This window comes from Stenella coeruleoalba (assembly GCF_951394435.1).
Source record: "Stenella coeruleoalba genome assembly, chromosome: 11".
NCBI classification, from domain to species: Eukaryota; Metazoa; Chordata; class Mammalia; order Artiodactyla; family Delphinidae; genus Stenella; species Stenella coeruleoalba.
In genome coordinates, this window is record NC_137157.1 from 51,722,387 (window position 1) to 51,742,653 (window position 20,267).

The 20,267-nt window shown below is 39.9% G+C and overlaps 1 protein-coding gene across 1 annotated transcript in view; it reads left to right on the forward strand.

Moving 5' to 3' along the window:
* Positions 1-5,068: 5,068 nt before the first annotated feature.
* GNS (glucosamine (N-acetyl)-6-sulfatase) overlaps positions 5,069-20,267 on the forward strand; it is a 52,553-nt gene continuing 37,354 nt past the window's right edge. Inside the window, exons 1-3 of the mRNA XM_079938446.1 lie at positions 5,069-5,433; positions 15,767-15,826; positions 18,474-18,680. Coding sequence (XP_079794572.1) covers positions 5,239-5,433; positions 15,767-15,826; positions 18,474-18,680 — 462 coding nt within the window. The 5' untranslated portion in view covers positions 5,069-5,238. The remainder of the gene's footprint in view (positions 5,434-15,766; positions 15,827-18,473; positions 18,681-20,267) is intronic.

Genomic DNA, 20,267 nt, shown 5'->3' on the forward strand with positions numbered 1-20,267 from the left:
GTAGGAAATTGTGAATTTATAGGCCTACAAAATGAATTAATAGGAAAGCAAGCCAGAAAAATTATATAATCAATCAAGATATCACATTAATAATCATTATTTATTGTATTACATAAATTATAACACCAAAAGTTTCTCTGCAGTTTGTAAGATTACAGTGTTATTCATGTATCCCTATAACACCCATTGCATTTTGTAAGTAATTCAATATTTTTTAATGAAAAACTTTATATTTTACCACTTTCAGTGGCACTTTTTTCCTGCTTTTTTAACAAAGGGCCCCACATTTTTATTTCACGCAGGGCCCTACAGATTATGTAACCAGGCCTGTCTGCTACAGAGTGCTTTTCTGCTCCAGGCTCCACTCAAATCTGGTATCCTTTCCTGTCACTCAGTATATGGGCTGGAGCTGTACTCCTAGGTAGAATGGGTTGCTTATGAATACCGAAAGGTCTACCAAGCACTGTGCCTCCGTTTCTGCAATAAGAAATGCAAGAAGCAGCGATTTGTTTTCACTTTGGAGGCAATGTCCTGACATTAACACTGGACCCCTAAGATCCTCTACTGAAGTGCCAAGTCCCTGAATTTTTATAGGGTCTCTCTCCTACCCTCTGGAGTACGTGTCATATGAAAGATTCCAGCATGTTAGATGCCTCTCGTTCATCCTGCCTGATCAGCATGATGTCATCAATGTAATGGATGGATATGATGTTCTGCAGGATGTCCAGATCTGTTTAAACTCTATTACGACATATGGTTATAATAGGTGTTTTAACACACTGATCTGCTAATTCCTTCATCTCGTCATTTATTATCTGTTTTTGCTGCCTGGTTTTTGTTTTGGTTATGGGTCACATTTTCCTGTTTGGGGGCCTGTGTAGTAATTTTTTTAAAAAATAAATTTATTTATTTATTTTTGGCTGTGTTGAGTCTTCGTTGCTGCACCCGGGCTTTCTCTAGTTGCAGAGAGCGGGGGCTCTTTGTTGTGGTGCACTGGCTTCTCATTGCGGTGGCTTCTCTTGTTGTGGAGCACGGGCTCTAGGCTCATGGGCTTCAGTAGTTGTGGCGCACGGGCTTAGTTGCTCTGCAGCATGTGGGATCTTCCCAGACCAGGGCTCGAACCCGTGTCCCCTGCATTGGCAGGCGGATTCTCAACCACTGCGCCACCAGGGAAGCCCAGTAATTTTTCTTTAATTGGATCCAGGCCATTGTAAATTTCATGTTGTCGAGTATCTAGATTTTGTAGTCTTCCCTTAAAGAGTATGGGGCCTTATTTTGGCAGTTAAGTTTCTAGCAGATCAGCTTGACACTTTGAGACTTGTATTTAAACTTTGTCATTGTAGGCATACAGTACTTTTCACGCATGAGAGTTTAGCTCTACTACAAAAGTATAACCTTTCTGGGTTCTCTACTGGATGCTCCTTGTGATCAAGAAAGACTTTCCCTTCTGGCTGGTTGGATCTCAAACATTTCCAGCTCCTCTGGGAATTATTACATATCCTTGGTCATTCATTGCATTACCTTATGGTGCCTTCACCCTAGGCATGTGCATCTTTGTGTTCAACAATGTCTCCCAAAGATATCTACCCAGATTTATGAAGCTTTGCACCTACGTAGCCTCCTCTTTGGAACATTGCCCCACAAGTTCCAGCTACTTCAGCCCCCCTTAACTGTAATCTTTCTCTCTTCAACTCAATTTTGTTCTGCATGGGACCTTTTTTCTGGCTCCCTGGTTCAGGATGTGCCTCCAGGTAGAAAACTGGGGCAACTGTTTGTTTCCCTTCACACGTACTCTTTAAGGGCAGACTAAGAGGAAGAGACAAATTGCAAATAAAAGTAATAAATAGGCTCTTGAATCGTTTGATAATTTGTAAAGAGAAGTGAATCATACAAATTCATTTAAAAATATTTAAATTTTTTTCTGATTTGACCTCAAACTGACATCAGTGAAATTCATATAAACTGATAATATGTGATTACAATGAGTGCACTGATGACTAAATTAGTGCCTTCAATTCAAGGAATATCTAAGATTAGTAACTGTGCAAGATAATTTGAAATGCCCATCTAAAAATATTTGATAGAGCTCCTGAAATTTCACACACGCGCACACACACACACACAAATAATGAACTACAAGGATGAAAAAAATTTTTCTGAGCTATTAATAATAAAAAAACAAATACTGATCAACCATGCTAGAGAAAAAGTAAATTATCTTCATATTCTCTCTATAGAAAATATTACAAACCATGGTCATATGAAGAGTCGATTAAAGAGTACATAGCCATAAAATTTGGGAAGAAAGTTTGGAGAGGCGTGCCTGACAGTTTATTAATAAAAATATTTTGTTATTTTTACATTTTGCATTATTTGTAATATTTCTCAACTTTTAATAGTTTATAATATTGTGATTTCTTTTCTCAGTCTAAATAAATATACGCTTTTGTATCTAGTTTTGTATTTATAATTGCTATTCTTTTTCTTAAGGAGCCCCCGAAATCGTATATAAGCTTCAGGCCACACAAAATCTGGATTTGCCACTGTTATCATCATCTCTCCACCTAACTGATCTACCTTCATCCACTCCTGTCCTCTTCTAGTCTGCACACCGTGCCACAGCCAAAAGGATCTTATAAAAATTCATGTATGATTATATTTCTCCTCTACTCTTCCAGCGATTTCCCATTAGCCTTAGGATAAAGACCAAAATCCTTAACATAGGGTCTGGGCCCTGCCTACTTATCCCCTTCCTTCTCTCTCTCAGCTGCAGTCATGGTGGCTTCTTTTAGTTATTTGAATGCACCTCCTCAGGACTTTTGCACATGCTGTACTCTGTGCCTAGGAGACATTCTACCACCCACCTATTCCATTAACAAATTATCTCCTTTAAACTTCAGACTGTCATTCAAGGCTATTTCCTCAGGGTATCTTAGACTAGATCAGCCCCCTACGCCCTTAAATGTTCATCACACTCTTTGCTTTTCCTTCATAGTATGTCTCCCTATTTGTAATTATACACTTCTGCCATTATTAGGTTGTATATTTCTCTGCCACTAGATTGCAAATTCCATGAAAGAGGGACCGTGTCTCCTCAGCACTAGCCTAGCATCTGGAACAAAGTTGGTACCTAATTATACAATCTCTGGCCCCAAATAATTTACAATCTAGTTTTGAAACAGAAACAGTGAGAAAATTTAACAATCTGGAGCATCAGTGCAGATGGAATAGATTATTTTTGTGTGCAGAAAGTCCTACTGGAAGTCTTGAAATCTGAATACATGGGGGTTGGTTATTCCATCAGTGTGCAAAATTAGCCTAGCCTGAGGCTGTAACATAGTACACTGGCCATCTGGGAAGTGCTCTGACCAGATTCCCAGCACAATCCTTTTTTGCAGTAGAAATCTACTTCATTCTTATTTTTCACTGTGCTTTTTTTTTCTTATAATTTTTATTGGAGTATAGTTGATTTGAAGTGTTGTGTTAGTTTCTGCTGTACAGCAAAGTGAATCAGTTATACATACATTAATACATATATCCATTCTTTTTTAGATTCTTTTCCCATATAGGTCATTAAAGAGTATTGAAAAGAGTTCCCTGTGCTATACAGTAGGTCCTTACCAATTTTCTATTTTATATATTCTACTTCATTTTTTAAAATTCTCTTGTCTTCTGTAGACTTACTTTTTAAAAAGTAATAAAACTAAGGATGTTTCCTTTTGCATAAGCCTGAGAGTTGTGTGTATGACATTCCCAAGCACTTCCATAGTTATTTTTACCTTATACTACAGTGCTTTCACCGATTTGAAGACTTCCAGTTGGAGGGTTCAGCTTAGAGAAAATACACCTTATTTGTTAGGAACCAGGAGGTACAGCCTGTTGTTCTCAGTTGGGAATAAGGCTTGGTGGTTCACCTTGCCAGGGATATTTCCTTTGTTATTGTTACATTCACCAGTTTCTTTTAATTTTTAGACTCCACATATAAGTGATATCATACAGTATTTATCTTTCTCTGTCTGACTTATTTCACTAAGCATAATACCCTCCAAGGCCAGAGATACTTCTGTTTTCCTAGACTTGGGCAGAGGGGCAGGGTAGAGCTGTTCTACAGCTATCACAAAAATATTTGGAGCCCTAGTGTCATGGAATTTTTATCCCTAAACATTACTTAATAACTTGGTTGGGTGACCATGTCGCAGTGTTTTGGTTTTTGTTCAATGTGCACATCCTCCAACATCATCTAAAAGGTCTTTCAAAAAGTCACCAATTTTTAACAATCCGCCTGCCAATGCAGGGGACACAGGTTCACGCCCTGGTCCAGGAAGATCCCACATTCCGCGGAGCAACTAAGCGTGCGTGCTACAACTACTGAAGCCTGCACTCCTAGAGCCCGTGCTCCGCAACAAGAGAAGCCACCGCAATGAGAAGCCCGCGCACCGCAACGAAGAGTAGCCCCCACTCGCTGAAACTAGAGAAAGCCAGTGAGCAGCAACGAAGACCCAACGCAGCCAAAAATAAATAAATAAAAATTTCTAAAAAAAATCACCAATTTAATATTAGAGTAAATATTCCAAAATTCATCAAGGAATATTAGGCTGTCAGTATATCCCTAAATCGTTTGTTTGAAACCACGATATCAGCTGAGGAACAGCATAACCAGGCTTGGACTTAAACTGAGTTGTAGGGAAAATTAAAAGCGATTAAATATAAGGGCACTCAATAAGTGTTGTTGACTCGGGGATTAAATAGGTTACGGCCCAGACTTTGCCCACCAGCTGATCTTACTATCTCGTAGGCACATTCCTCCTTTCTCTTAACTGCTTCCTATTGGCTGATTCCCTTCCCCTCTTATCTGATCGTCCCCCCTCCCATTTTAATCCCTGAACAAAGGGGTCCTACCAAAACCCAACCCCTGCCTGAGTCGGGAGCAAGCTCGGGTGCTGCTCCCCCATGGCTTTTTCCCCCTTTCCGCCCACTTCCGGGTTTCCCTCCCTGCTGCTGTCTCCCCTCTTCCTTTCGGTCCGGAGCCCGCCCCTCCACCCGTCACGTGACCGCACGGCGTGCTCCGCCTCCTGCCCCCGGTTCACGTGATCGCGCCCGGTAGAAAACGCCCGACCACAGACGCCGGCCTTCACAGTGCAGTCTTTTTTTTCCAGCTGCTCGTGGCTTTCTCGCTCTCTAGCCTTCTGCACGTCTTTCCCGTCCGCCCGGGGTCCCCCCCCCGGAGCCCTGTCCGCCATGCGGCTCCTGCCTCTAGCCCTGGGTGTGCCCCAGCGGGGCAGCCCTCGCCACCTGCCCTACTGCAGCTCAGCGCCGCTGCTGCTGCTGCTGCTGGGAGGCTGCCTGGGGGTCTCCGGGGCGGCGGCGGGCTCTCGGAGGCCCAATGTGGTGCTGCTTCTCGCCGACGACCAGGACGAAGTGCTCGGCGGCATGGTAACTCTTCTTTCTGTTTCTGCCCCGCCCCTCCATCTCCCGGGCTGACTCCCTGGTTTCTGGCCCTCGTTCCCCATTTCTAACTAGCTGCCTCGACCCTGGGTAGGTTTGCTTTTGCCGCGCCAGGCCCTTTGCGCAGGCTTATGGAGCTGCGGGACTCTATTTCCTCTTTCCTCCGAGTCTCACGTGGGTCCACACAGAGCTTCTAGTCTGGACCTTACTGCTGAGGAGTTTGCTTCATGTCTCAAGACAAACATGTGGACGCCTGTTAGGGATGGGATGAACCAATGAGGAGCAGGTGCTGGCTAAGAGCACGCCAGCCTTGATTGTTTGTCTTTCAGGTTAGAGGACAAATCCAGCCCCTCTTTGAGGAGCCTAGGCCACTTCTGCCTTTGACCCTGTGTGCAGTGTCTGTGCCTGATATTTATAAAATAAGTGCTGATACGAACTATTCTGGTAGGTAGGTTGTAGAACTCTTCAGGGTGTGCTTTGCCTCACAAGAATCAAGAATATTCAATTAGCCTAATTGGACACCTGGCTGATGAATTAGATACTGTCAGCGTTCCGTTTTATATCAGATGGGTGGTGGGTGGTGTTCTGAGACTTAATTTTTTCCCAGAGTGAATTTTGCTTCTGGATCTTAGAATTCTCGAATTTGTGACCTTCAAGAACATCTACCCAACCCCCTACTCACGGAGGCCTAGAAAGTGGCTTGCCCCAGGCTCATGAGTAGTTGTGGCAGTCCAGACAAAATCCTGACTAGGGCTCTCATCCTGGGTATGGCATTACTCCTACCTTTTTAAAAACAAGTACTTTATTGCTTTCTTCCTTTCAGTTCCCTTTTTGCTTTCAGCTAAATGCTATGAAAGCACTTTTGGCACGAGGTTCCTAACTTTTACTGTGTGGGAACACCCTAGCTGAGTGTCTTTCAAACTGCTGATTTCAACCCATAAGTGAGTTGTGAAATCAGTTTAGTGAGTAGCTACCAGCATTTTGACTTCCCTGTGGAATAGAGTAGAATAGAAAATGTCTGTGTGATACATGAGGTCAAGGTAAGCGTATCCATATATAGATGTGTCTTAGTTGTGCATTAAAATGTATTTCTTCCTCAGGGCTGTGTTCAGTGGTATGAGAGTCTTTTCTAAATGATATTTAAGATGCTTGCGTTTTGACTCCCTGCTGGTTCCTGCCACGTGTGCCTCATTGCCTTTTAGTTTCTACCCAGCCCCACTGACAATGAAGAGTGTTGACTTAATGGGCCTCCTGGATTTTACTTTGTTTTTTCCACCATTCCAACTGCTACACTTATCCTCTACACAAAACTCCTTTTTAAAACAGATTTTTGTGTGTGCTTTTGAAGTGTTTTGTCCAGAAAAAGCAAGCCATCTCTATCAAAACTTAATAATGATTTAGTGATTTAATTAAAAGACCCAGGGCTTCTCTGGTGGCGCAGTGGTTGGGAGTCCGCCTGCCGATGCAGGGGACTCGGGTTCGTGCCCTGGTCCGGGAAGATCCCACATGCCGCAGAGTGGCTGGGCCCGTGAGCCATGGCCACTGAGCCTGCGCGTCCGGAGCCTGTGTTCCGCAACGGGAGAGGCCACAACAGTGAGAGGCCCGCGTACCGCAAAAAGAAAAAAAAAAAAAAAAAAAAGACACCCAGCTTTCACGGCTCTGTTGAAAACAAAATCCATCACTTAAATATAAGGTATTCAGAATTCAGTTTCTTCAGTTCTCGTAGACCACCAGTGTGGTCTGTGTATATTTGAGGTTTCTTCCCTTTAGCCTGTTAATCCTATGTGCTCCTTTAAACCAGTAGCAGATTCTTTTATACGGATGTTTGTGCTGGAGAGAAGAGCCAAAATTAAGTGGAGGGAAAAAGTCAAATTTAATACTCCCAGTTCTCTGGAGAATTCTGTCATCTCCTGTAACCTTTTACAGACTACTCTAAACACCATTAATTGTCAAACAGGACTTGAAGGGGAAGAACTAAGAAATAACAGCATTTGAGAACGTACTTGGAGCTAGTCAGAGTGTGAAGTGTTTTATACAGTGCTTCAGTTATCACAGGAATCCTCTGCTGTAGGTATTGTCCTTATCTTAAAAAATGAGAAACTAAAACTTAGAAGGGGTTAAGTAACTTGGCCAAGGTTCATATAGCTATAATAAGGGGCAAAGCCCAGTGTCTTATAGTGTAAGAGCCCTGAGATGATATGCTTTTTCTCCTATTCTAGAATACTATGGTAATACTGATTTACCAGATGTCATTCCACATACCCACATCAGCATAGTCACACCATAGATCAGAGATTTCTTCAGGTGACATGGAACTTCTTAATTTTTTTTTTTTACATCTTTATTGGAGTATAATTGCTTTACAATGGTGTGTTAGTTTCTGCTTTATAACAAAGTGAATCAGTTATACATATGTTCCCATATCTCTTCCCTATTGTGTCTCCCTCCCACCCACCCTCCCTATCCCACCCCTCCAGGCGGTCACAAAGCACCGAGCTGATCTCCCTGTGCTATGTGGCTGCTTCCCACTAGCTATCTACCTTACGTTTGGTAGTGTATATATGTCCATGCCTCTCTCTCGCTTTGTCACAGCTTACCCTTCCCCCTCCCCATATCCTCAAGTCCATTCTCTAGTAGGTCTGTGTCTTTATTCCTGTCTTACCTCTAGGTTCTTCATGACATTTTTTTTCTTAAATTCCATATATATGTGTTAGCATACGGTATTTGTCTTTCTCTTTCTGACGTACTTCACTCTGTATGACAGACTTCAGGTCCATGCACCTCATTACAAATAGCTCAGTTTCGTTTCTTTTTATGGCTGAGTAATATTCCATTGTATATATGCACCACATCTTCTTTATCCATTCATCCGATGATGGACACTTAGGTTGTTTCCATCTCTGGGCTATTGTAAATAGAGCTTCAGTGAACATTTTGGTACATGACTCTTTTTGAATTATGGTTTTCTCAGGGTATATGCCCAGTAGTGGGATTGCTGGGTCATGTGGTAGTTCTATTTGTAGTTTTCTAAGGAACCTCCATACTGTTCTCCACAGTGGCGGAACTCCTTAATTTACACATAATACTTCGTGTGTATTATTTTCATTTTTATGGAGAGAGGGAGGTCTCTGACCCAAAAAAAGATCATGAATTGCTGCCATAGTTGGCAAATAAGTATCAGTCCCCCAGACTAACTCAGGTCAAAGGATTATAGCACTTGTATGATTGTGGTTTGATGTGGAATCTTGCGATCATCTTTAAGTAGTCTTTTATGTGGTAGCATCATCTTTAACAGTTCATTGTATTTGTTGTAGCTTTCATCTGTGGGACTCCATTTTTAGGTTTTTTTTTTTTTTTTTTTTTTTTTTTTTTTTGCGGTACGCGGGCCTCTCACTGCTGTGGCCTCTCCCGTTGCGGAGCACAGGCTCTGGATGCGCAGGCTCAGCAGCCACGGCTCACGGGCCCAGCCGCTCCACGGCATGCGGGATCTTCCCGGACCGGGGCATGAACCCGTATTCCCTGCATCAGCAGGCGGACTCTCAACCACTGCGGCACCAGGGAAGCCCCCATCTTTAGTTTTTGCCCAGGGAACCGTTCATCCATTTCTTGATTTTACTTGAATGTTGTTATGGGGTGATGGACACACTATTCTTCGCTGAAGCACAGGTTAGTATTTTTAAAATCATTCTCTAGAAAAACTGACACTTGGTCAAAACCTCAAGGAAGTGAGGGAAGGAGATGTAGGGGAAGAATGAATACATCATGTCTTTGCTTAAGGCAAAGTGATCTTTCATTGTTAAAAGTTAGCCATAGAATTATCCGAATTGTCAAAACTTTATTTCAGAGCAGCTGTATGTGGGGCCCAGGAAAGCAGATGACTCCTTAGGGGGTTTTTTTGCTTCAGATGAGTAAAGTAGCACATTAGTCATATGCAAGTGTAAGATTGTCTGTTTCTTAAAGAATGTAGTTTGGCCTTAACGTGACCAGCCACTATCTTTGCTTAGATCTTAAGGATCCACTTTATCATTCAGGTTAGCATGGACGCACACACACGTTTTTTGGTACAGTGCGGTTTCCTGTTTGGGACTTGTTTGATTAAGCACAGAGTATGGTTATCACTTGTACTACCATTAGCGTTTTAAAGGTTATGGTTATTAATATACATTTCTTACTTAAACTAAAATCTGAATTCCTGTGCAGCCCTGCATCATCGTCTGACTCCTGCCTACCTCTGTGACCTTGTCTTATTACCCCATTCTTCCCTTTACTTACTGTGCTGCTTCTAGCTCGCTGGCCTTTGTTCTGCCCTCACATGTGTTGCTTTCCTTTTCTGGCAGCATATTACTTGTTCAACTCAACCTGAAAGCATCTTCTTCTGGGGCTTTGCCTGGCTGACTCATCATGTGACTCAGTCCTGAAGTTACATCCTGAAGGAGGCCTTTCCTGACCACCTCTTGAAAGTAGTTTTCCCCTTTGCTCTCATCACCTGCAAGCACATGGTCCTGGTTTATATTACTCTTCACTGCCTGAAATAATTGTTTGTTTACCTGTTGTTTGAGTACAAGGATCATGAGGGCAGGGACCTTCTATCTTTTGTCCACCATTGCCTAGATCAATGGCCTGGCACACATTAAGTGTTTAGTAAACGTGTTATAATCACAAAATTTAGTCTTACTATAAATCAGATATTCTTCGGTAGCTTTGCATAAATACCAGACAATTTGACCATCATTCCCTGTAATCAGCTCACATAGTCCTTTTACTATTTATACTTTGCATTCCTGTTTCCCCTGCCTGTGTACTCACTGTAACTCAGATTCTTCATCAAACCGATGTTTCATTCAGCCCAGTGTTTTTTACTTGAGGATAGCACCCAGTGATGTTTTGTGGGAAATCATGGCTGGTGACATTCCTTCTGAAGGTTAGCAAAGACCTTATGTATCTCTAGCATCCCCTGGCAACCTATTGTGGATCTACTGAAAATCATCAAAGACCTTTTTTTTTCTTTAAATTTATTTCTTTTATTGAGGTGTAATTGACATAAAACATTATGTTAGTTTCAGGTGTACAACATGGTGATATTTGTATATATTGCAAAATGATCACAGCAATAAATATAGTGAACATTCATCATAATATATAGTTACAGAATTTGTTTTCTTGTGATGAGAACTTTTAAGATCTACTCTCTTAGCCACTCTCAAACGTGCAATACAATATTATTAGCTGTAGTTGCCATGCTGTGTATGACATCCCCATGACTTCTTTATTTTATAAGTTTTTACCTTTGGACACCCTTCACCCATTTCACTGCACCCACCCTCACCCCTCACTTCCTGTCTCTGGAAACCACTAGTCCAATATCTGTATCTGAACTTGGGTTTTCTTGTTTTTTTAGATTCCACATACAAGTGAGGTTATACAGTATTTGTCTTTCTCTGACTTAATTCACTTAGCATAATGCCCTCAGAATCTACCCATGTTATCAAAATGGCAATATTTCATTCTTTTTTATGACTGAGTAATATTCCATTGTATATATATACTACATCTTTCTTTCCATTCATCCATTGATGGACATTTAGGTTGTTTCCATTGTCTTGGCTATTGTAAATAATGCTACAGTGAACATGGGGGTATATATATCGTCGAGTTACTGTTTTCATTTTCTTCAGATAAATACTCAGAAGTGGATTTGCTGGACCACATGGTAGTTCTATTGTTAAATTTTTGAGTAACCTCCACATGATTTTTCATACTGGCTGAACCAGTTTACATTCCCACCAACAATTGCACAAGGGTTCCGTATTGTCTACATCCTTACCAACACTTTTTATCTCTTGTCTTTTTGATGATAGCCTTTCTAACAGGTGTGAGGTGCTATCTCATTGTGGTTTTGATTTGCATTTCCCTAACAATTAGTGATGTTAAACATCTTTTCATTTACCTGTTGGCCATTTGTATGTCTTTTTTGGAAAAAGGTCTTTTCAGATCCTCTGTCCCTTTTTGTTTTGTTTTAAGACTTACTTATTTATTTATGGCTGCGTCCAGTCTTAGTTGCAGCACACGGGACCTTCATTGAGGCATGAGAGATCTTTCGTTGCAGTGCACGGGCTTCTCTAGTTGTAGTGTTTGGGTTTTCTCTTCTCTATTTGTGGTCCACAGGCTCCAGGGCGCATGGGCTTTGTAGTTGTGGTGTGTGTGTGCTCTAGAGTGCATGGGCTCTGTAGTTTGTGGCACGCAGGCTCTCTAGTTGAGGCGCATGAGCTCAGTAGTTGCAGTACTCAGGCTTAGTTGCCCCATGGCATGTGGGATCTTAGCTCCCTGACCAGGGATCAAACCTGCGTCCCCTGCATTATAAGGCAGATTCTTTACCACTGGACCACCAGGGACGTCCCCTCTCCCCATTTTTTAATTGGCTGTTTTTTTGCTATTGTATGAGTTTTTTATATATTTTGCATATTAACCCTTTATCAAATATATGACTTGCAAATATTTTCTCCCATTCAGTATAAGTTGCCTTTTCATTTTGTTAATGGTTTTCTTGGCTCTGCAGAAGCTTTTTATTTATTCTTTAATTGAGCTAGAGTTGATTTACAATGTTGAGTTTCAGGTGTACAGCAAAGTGATTTAGTCATAAATACATATATATTCTTTTTCAGATTCTTTTCCATTATAGGTTATTACAAGATAATTGAGTATAGTTCCTTGTGCTATACAGTAAATCCTTGTTTTTTAATCTGTTTTTATATATATTCCCATACTCCTAATTTATCTCTTCATACACCCCCACTTTGCTAACCATAAGTTTGTTTTCTGTGTCTGAATCTGTTTCTGTTTTGTAAATGAGTTCATTTGTATTATTTTTTTTAGATTCCACATAAAAGTGATACCATATAATATTATATGTCTTTCTCTGTCTGACTTACTTAACTTAGTATGATAATCTTTAGGTCCATCCATGTTGCTGCAAATGGCAAAATTCCATTCTTTTTTATAGCTGAGTAATATTCCACTGTATATATATGTATACCACATCTTCTTTATCTGTTCATCTGTTGATGGACATTTAGGTTGCTTCCATGTCTTGGCTGTTGTAAATAGTGCCGCTGTGTACATTGGGGTGCATGTATCTTTCCAAATTAGAGTTTTTGTCTTTTCCAGATACAGGCTGAGGAGTGAGATTGCTGGATCATATCATAACTATACTTACAGTTTTTTAAGGAACCTCCGTACTGTTTTCTGTAGTGGCTGCACCAATTTACATTCTCACCAACGGTGTAGGAAGGTTCCCTTTTCTCCGCACCCTTTCCAGCATTTATTATTTGTAGGCTTTTTGACGATGGCCATTCTGACTGGTGTGAGGTAATACAGTAATACCACATTGTAGTTTTGATTTATATTTCTCTAATCATTAATGATGTTGAGCATGTTTTCATGTGCCTGCTGGCCATCTGTATGTCTTCTTTGGAAAAATGTCTATTTAGGTCTTCTGCCCATTTTTTGATTGGGTTCTTTGGGTTTTGTTTTGTGTTTTTGTTTTTTTTTTTGATATTGACTTACATAAGCTGTTTGTATATTTTGGAAATTAACCCCTTGTTGGGTTGCAGCGTTTGCAAATATTTTCTCCCGGCCTGTTGTCTTTTTGTTTTGTTTATGGTTTCCTTTGCTGTACAAAGCTTATAAGTTTGATTAGGTCCCATTTGTTTATTTTTGCTTTTATTTCTTTTGCCTTGGGAGACTGATCTAAGCAAATATTGCTACAATTTATGTCAGAGAATGTTTTGCCTGTGTTTTCTTCTAGGAGTTTTATGTTGTCATGTTTTATATTTAAGTCTTTAAGCCATTTTGAGTTTATTTTTGTATATGATGTGAGAAAATTTTCTAATTTCATTCTTTTACACGAAGCTGTCCAGTTTTGGCAGCACCACTTAGTGAAGAGACTGTCTTTTTTCCATTGTATATTCTTGCCTCCTTTGTTGTAAATTAATTGACCATAAGTGTGTGGGTTTATTTCTGGGCTCTCTATTCTGTTCCATTGATCTACGTGTTTGTTTTTGTGCCAGTACCATACTGCCTTTTTTTTTTTTTTTTTTTTTTTGGCTGCATTGGGTCTTTGTTGCTGTGCACTGGCTTTCTCTAGTTGCATCTTGCAGTGGCTTCTCTTGTTGTGGAGCACAGGCTTGAGACACACAGGCTCAGTAGTTGTGGCTCTCAGGCTCTAGAGTAAAGGCTCCGTAGTTGTGGCACATGGGCTTAGTTGCTCCACAGCATGTGGGATCTTCCCGGACCAGGGATCGAACCTGTGTCCCATGCATTGGCAGGCAGATTCTTAACCACTGCACCACCAGGGAAGTCCCACCATACTGCTTTGATTACTGTAGCTTTTAGTATAGTCTGGAGTCAGGGAGCATGATACATGCAAGCATGTTCTTCTTTCTCAAGGTTATTCTAGCTATTCAGGGTGCTTTGTGTTTCCATACAAATTTTAAAATTATTTGTTCTAGTACTGTGAAAAATGCCATTGATATTTTGATAGGGATTGCATTGAATGTGCAGATTGCCTTCGGTAGTATGGTCAGTTTAACAATATTAATTCTTCCAATCCATGAACATGGTATATCTTGCCATCTATTTGTGTAATCTCCAATTTCTTTCATCAGTCCCTTATAGTTTTCTGAGTACAGGTCTTTTACTTTGTTAGGTAGGTTTATTTCTAGGTATTTTATTCTTTTTGATGTGATTGTAAATGGGATGTTTCCTTAATTTCTCTTTCTGATAGTTCATGGTTACTGTATAGAAGTGCAACACTATATTAATTTTATTAACATTAACTGTATATCAACTTTGTATCGAGCAACCCTACCAGATTCATTGATGAGCTCTAGTTTTTTGGTGGTGTCTTTAGGATTTTCTATGTATAGTATTACATCATCTGCAGACAGTGATAGTTTTACTTCTTCCTTTGCAATTTGGATTTCTTTTCTTTTTCTTGTCTAATTGCTGTGGCTAGGACTTCCAATGCTACGTTGAATAAAAATAGCAAGGGTGGGCATCCTTGTCTTATTCCTGATTCTAGAGGAAAAACTTTCATTTTTTCACTGTTGAGTAGGATATTAGCTGTGGACTTGTTATATGTGGCCTTTATTATGTTGAGGCACATTCCCTCTATATCCACTTTGAGAGTTTTTATCATAAATGGATGTTGAATTTTGTCACATGAGTTTTCAAAATTCCTGAATAAGTTAGAATTCTCTAGCTAATGGATTACTTAGGTTTTCTATCATCTGTATAAAACAATGGGGATAACTTTTTTACAGTATTGAAAATGACCCTCTTATTAACATGGTTATGTATTTGGGTTATTAGTCTTTAAGAAGTTATTACACAACAAAATACACTTAAAACTGTGTTCAGTATGGTCTCAGCTTTCACAGGAACTTCAGAATCGTTATGAACTGACTCATAATACAACTGAAATAAGTTTCTTCACATCATCCTTTCTTGCTGTCTGGAATCTCGATAAAGATCGTTAGTATTTTTTATTGTTATTATTTATATCTAAGTGACCATCTTCATACTTTTTATCCTTGCTGTAGGATTTGAAACTAGTTGTTCTCTCTACTTGTCAGGATGTTAAGTTTTGAGCAAAAGATGAAAAGCAAGGATATAAACGAAATAATTTTCTGACTAGTCTTTTGCTTGACAAGGTTTTCTGTATATGTGTTTGCCACTTAGTTCAAGTCTTTGCCTGAGGTGGTGGTTGGTCTAGTGCAGAGGGCCATGAGCTTATAGTCAAAAAGCGTGCGTCTGGGCTTCACCACTGAGCGAGCGCCTGATATTTGAGTTAGTGTCGGGGCCTTGTCTGGCTTTCAGAACCTAAGTGTTGTTTTATTTCTGTTTTAAAGGATGGAAGACTCCTTTCATACCATTTTTCATATCCTGCTTCTAAAGATGAATTAATAGAGGTAGATCTGCCCCACCTGTTTGTAAGGCAGCTGGTGACAAATAAGAGAAGGGCACCAAAATTTCATTACATTGAAATCAACATTGCTAGAATAATGCCATCAGCTGTGAACTTTCCCTTCCTGCAAGCATTACAACTCCCTGAACTTTTGCACAGGACATAACTGACTGTAACCAAACTTGTTTGGTTCATCTCCAGAAACACATGGGACACTTGGCTGTTCCTTAGTGTCAGATAGAGCTGATCATTTGGGAATAAAAGGTTGAGAGTAAGATACAAAAAAACATGAATTTTGTTCTGTGTGTTTTAGTTTATTGGAAGAAATTGTTCAACAGATAACTGTTTACTTTACAGACACCACTAAAGAAAACCAAGGCTCTCATTGGAGGGATGGGGATGACTTTCTCCAGTGCTGTAAGTTTTGAAGCTGATTTAATTTTGTTACACTTTGTGTTTATGTTCTAAGAAGAAACACTTTCTTTTGGATCGTCTACTGTAATTTCTGTGGTTTTTTTCTAATTAAATGCCTGATCTGAGGGAAGGAGTCTATTTAATGTAATATAGATTTGTTTAGTTGAAATATCACTTCTTAACAATTGAAGATTAATTACAGGTATTTTGTAAGCCATTCTCATCTACAACTCAGAACTAGAGAAGTTTATTTAAAACTTCACTGTTTGAGGTTTGAAAATGGATTGTAAGAAACGGTTAACATTTGTACTGTGTAAATTTAGTTCCATGGTAAAAGCTTGCAGGCTACTCTGCAAAACCCAATTAACCCTGATAGCCAAACCTGACGAAGATAATAGCAGCAAAATGAAAGAAACCCAACAACAACTGTGTGTACATGTGTGTGTACATATATGTAAATACAAATATATGTGTGTATGTACACGTGTAAACATAAATACAAAGATCCAAAGTAAAATACTGACAAATCAAATTCAGGAACCATGCTCATAACCGAGTCAGTGGTAGCCCAGCTTAATATCAGGAAATCCACTGAACAGCAGCTAGTGTTGGTTAAGAGCAGACTCTGGAACCAGATCACCCTGTTTTGAATGTTGTCTCTGCCTCTCTCCTAGCTGTGCGACCTTGGGCAGCTTATTAACCTTTTTGGCCTTTGGTTTCCCCATTTGTAAATAGGGATACTAAAACCTGTCTCGGAGGTTAAATGCATTGTTACATGTAAAGCAAGCATTTATATCAGTGCCTAACGTAGAGTAAGTACCACTACATAATAGTGGTTATTATGTTGTTTACCAGCATATCAGTGGTTAAAAGGAGGAAAATTAGATACTCATCTCAATGGATGCTTGAAAGTCCTCTGAAATGTTGGCATCCTTTCCTTGTAACTTATTAAACTGTTACATCCGTACTGTGACGAATATTTCAAACAAATAGCACAACTTACGGTTAAGGTTAAAGTCTCAGAGCACTGCTGTTAGGGAAGAGACAGGGCCCAATATCTCTCACTTAATGTTCTTCTGAACTGTCTAGTCATTGGCATAAGTCTTGTGGAATTCAGAGTACTTGTGGAATTCAGTACTTGTGGAATAAAAGTACTGGAAAAAGACAAAAATTGTTATTTCCACTTGTCTGGATTTTCTGCCTAGAAAACATAGAGTTGTTGGAAAACTTTTTAAATTAATAGAATTTAGTAAGGTAGAAATGAAAAAATGGAAGTAACTTTCTTCCATGTAACTAGTTAGAAAAACATGGGGAAGAGAAGATCCCACTTATACAGCAGGAAAATATAGACTCTAGGAATAGCTGGTGGTGGCCAGTAATGGTTAAGACCTATACATGTAGTTACAAAATTTTGTGAGTGATAAAATATTGGGTTGGCCAAAAAGTTCATTACAGATGATGTTATGGAAAAACCTGAACCAACTTTTTGGCCAACCCAATACTTCATACATAGATATGCACATCATTTTGTGTGGAAAGACGCAAGATTATAAAATGCTTATTCTAATCAGAATCCCAGCAAGGTTTTATTTAGGCTGAATTAAGTGATTCAAAAGTTATCTGGAATAATAAATAGGTTAGAATAATCAAGGTAAAATGTTTAAAGGAAGAGATTTCCCTACTGGACACTAAATGTAAGATCCAGTGAGCAGTGTGGCATTGGCCAAAAAATAGGTCAGGAAATATAAAAGGGAGAGAATTAAAAGAGTTGAAAATTATAAAAGTCAAACATGTAACAAACTCAAAAAGCAAAAGTAAAAAATGGGAAGTATTTGTAACATGATTGAATCCTTCCTTAACTCAAATTTTATGTCACAAGAGGGGAAAATGTGCAAAGCACATGAACAAACCATTCACATGAACACAGTTGGTCAGTATGCATGAGGAGAATGTTCATCCTCACCGGTATTTAAAAATGCCAAATCCAGTTTGAAAGGCCGAAGAAATGCTAAGTATTTCAAAGGGATAGTATGTAATGCCGGCAAGGGCGTGCTCAAATGAGCATTCCCTCCCTGCTGGTGCGAGTAGAAGTTACTATTACCCTTCTGTAAAGTGGATCCGTGATGAGTATTAAGACCTAGACAAACATTGGGTTGAATAGGATAATTCCGTTGATCACAGGAGCTAATAGAAGCATAATTAGAGTAGGAAAAAAATTTGTGTCCAGTGTATAAAGTGATGCAAGCAATGTATAAAGCCACAGGTCAGCCTGAAAATGAACCTCTGCTTCTCTGCCACATTAGATTCAAGTAGTATTCTTTATCTTTGTTCAAGACCTAGCTCCCACCATGCTGTATTCCTTGCATGTAAATATTTCTTTGGCAGATGAAATTAGAACAACTTTAGGTTATTCTGTAGAAAGAAACCAGCTGAAAAAGAAATCTGTTTTCTGGGTTCTATCTGCTTTACTGTCTCCACTAGGGGACTGAAAGCAGCTCTGAAATGTGTCATGTATAAAGAAAACCTCTATTCCATGGGAAACTAGAAATTTGACTTCGGGGCATTGAGCAGCTTGCTTTCTGTTTAGAAATGATGAGAAATCCGTTTGCCTTGTGTAACTTTGCTTTTTTTGCTTCTCTTCTGTTTGTAGTATGTGCCAAGTGCTCTTTGCTGTCCGAGCCGAGCCAGTATCCTGACAGGGAAGTACCCACATAACCACCACGTCGTTAACAACACTTTGGAGGGAAACTGCAGTAGTAAGTCTTGGCAGAAGATCCAAGAACCAGATACTTTCCCAGCAATTCTCAGATCAATGTGTGGTTATCAAACGTTTTTTGCAGGGAAATACTTAAATGAGGTATGTTGAATGATCTAATTATTCCCGTTCTTTCTTTTTAAAAAACAGCTTCTTGAATGTGAATTAGTATGATTCATGTTAATTGTTTTTTAATTAGCATCCGTTCAAGTCATGTTAAACGGTCTTTGGTATATGTTGTTTTCTCTTAATCTGCCTGTTAAACCAGAACTTACATGAACGTATTTACATGATTTGGGCACTGTGGTTATTCTTTCTTTAAATAGTCTCTGGAGCATTTGTTTAAAAATTGCCTTAGGACTGCTGTGGTCTGATGCATATTCCCCCTTTTCCTCAAGAATTCTGCTTGTCCTTTGGCTGTCATGGCATCTTTGTTTCCATTTCCCCCTTTATCAGGAGTGGAGTGAAGAATTTTTTCCTCTGGGCATCTTTTCCTGAATTATAGCAGCTTAATGGTTAACCCACTTTCTGAAAACTGGGAGCAGATTGTGGAGAGATCAGTGATGAAGGAAAAGCACGCAGAGCCTGAGACATTCAGACCATTGAAGCATGTGGCTGAGTGGTTAGTGTGCTGGCCTTGAGGGCCTGGATGGAGGGAGGCCTCACTGTGACCTGCCAAGGCCAGATTTCAGGGCCTCGAGTCCACCACATTGGCCTTAGCATTTAGTCGAAGTTCAGGCTTAAAAGAAATAATGTGTTTGAGAGTGTTTGGGGTTATCTCTTAAAATAAAACTGGGGATTCAGGACAAAGAGAAGATGCACGTTTTCTTATGCGCTTCATCTGTGGTTGCTAGAGATCTTAATATCTGATCTGAATTTTGTTAATTCTCCCCCTCCCCGCAACAGTTGGGGGATTTGCAGCCTTGTGGATTTGATGAAAAATGAGTCAGTTTGAAAAGAATCATGAGCACTGTGATGGGTTAAAGCTATAGGTCATAAAGAGACCTTACACTGCTTTGCATGTTGAAGATCATCTAACGTATACAAAATTAGAAATTCTTCAAAATACAAAGACTTAGGGGACTTCCCTGGTGGTCCAGTGGTTAAAATTCTGTGCTTCCAATGCAGGGGGCACGGGTTCGATCCCTGGTTGGGGAACTAAGATCCCACGTGTCGTAGACACAGCCAAAAAAAAAAATAATAATAATAAAGATTTAGTTCTTAGAGGCACTGCCTTAAATGGGCAGTATTAAGCCTTGTCGAGATAAAATGGGATGATTCTGTGGTCTCTTCACTTAATTCATCTCATCAGATAAATTGAGTCCAAAAGTAGACTTCACCAGCAGGACAGCTGAAGTGATGGGCTGGTGGCTTGTGGTCTGATGATTTGGGCTGTTAGCCACAAGGTTGGCTGGACCATTCAGTCTAGGCCATCAGTAGCTCAGCAAATGAGCCATGTGGCCTAAGCTATGTGGCCTTTCCCTGTAAAGGGCCAGAAGTAAATATTTCAGGCTTTGCAGGCCATATGTCTCTATAGTGACTCTACAGTTCTGCTGTTGTAGCAGGAAAGCAGCCACAGACTTACATAAACCAATGAGTGTGCCTGTGTTCCAGTAAAACTTCACTGTGACTGAAATTTCAATCTTATGCAACTTGTCACAAAAATATTCCTCTTTTGATTTTTTTTTT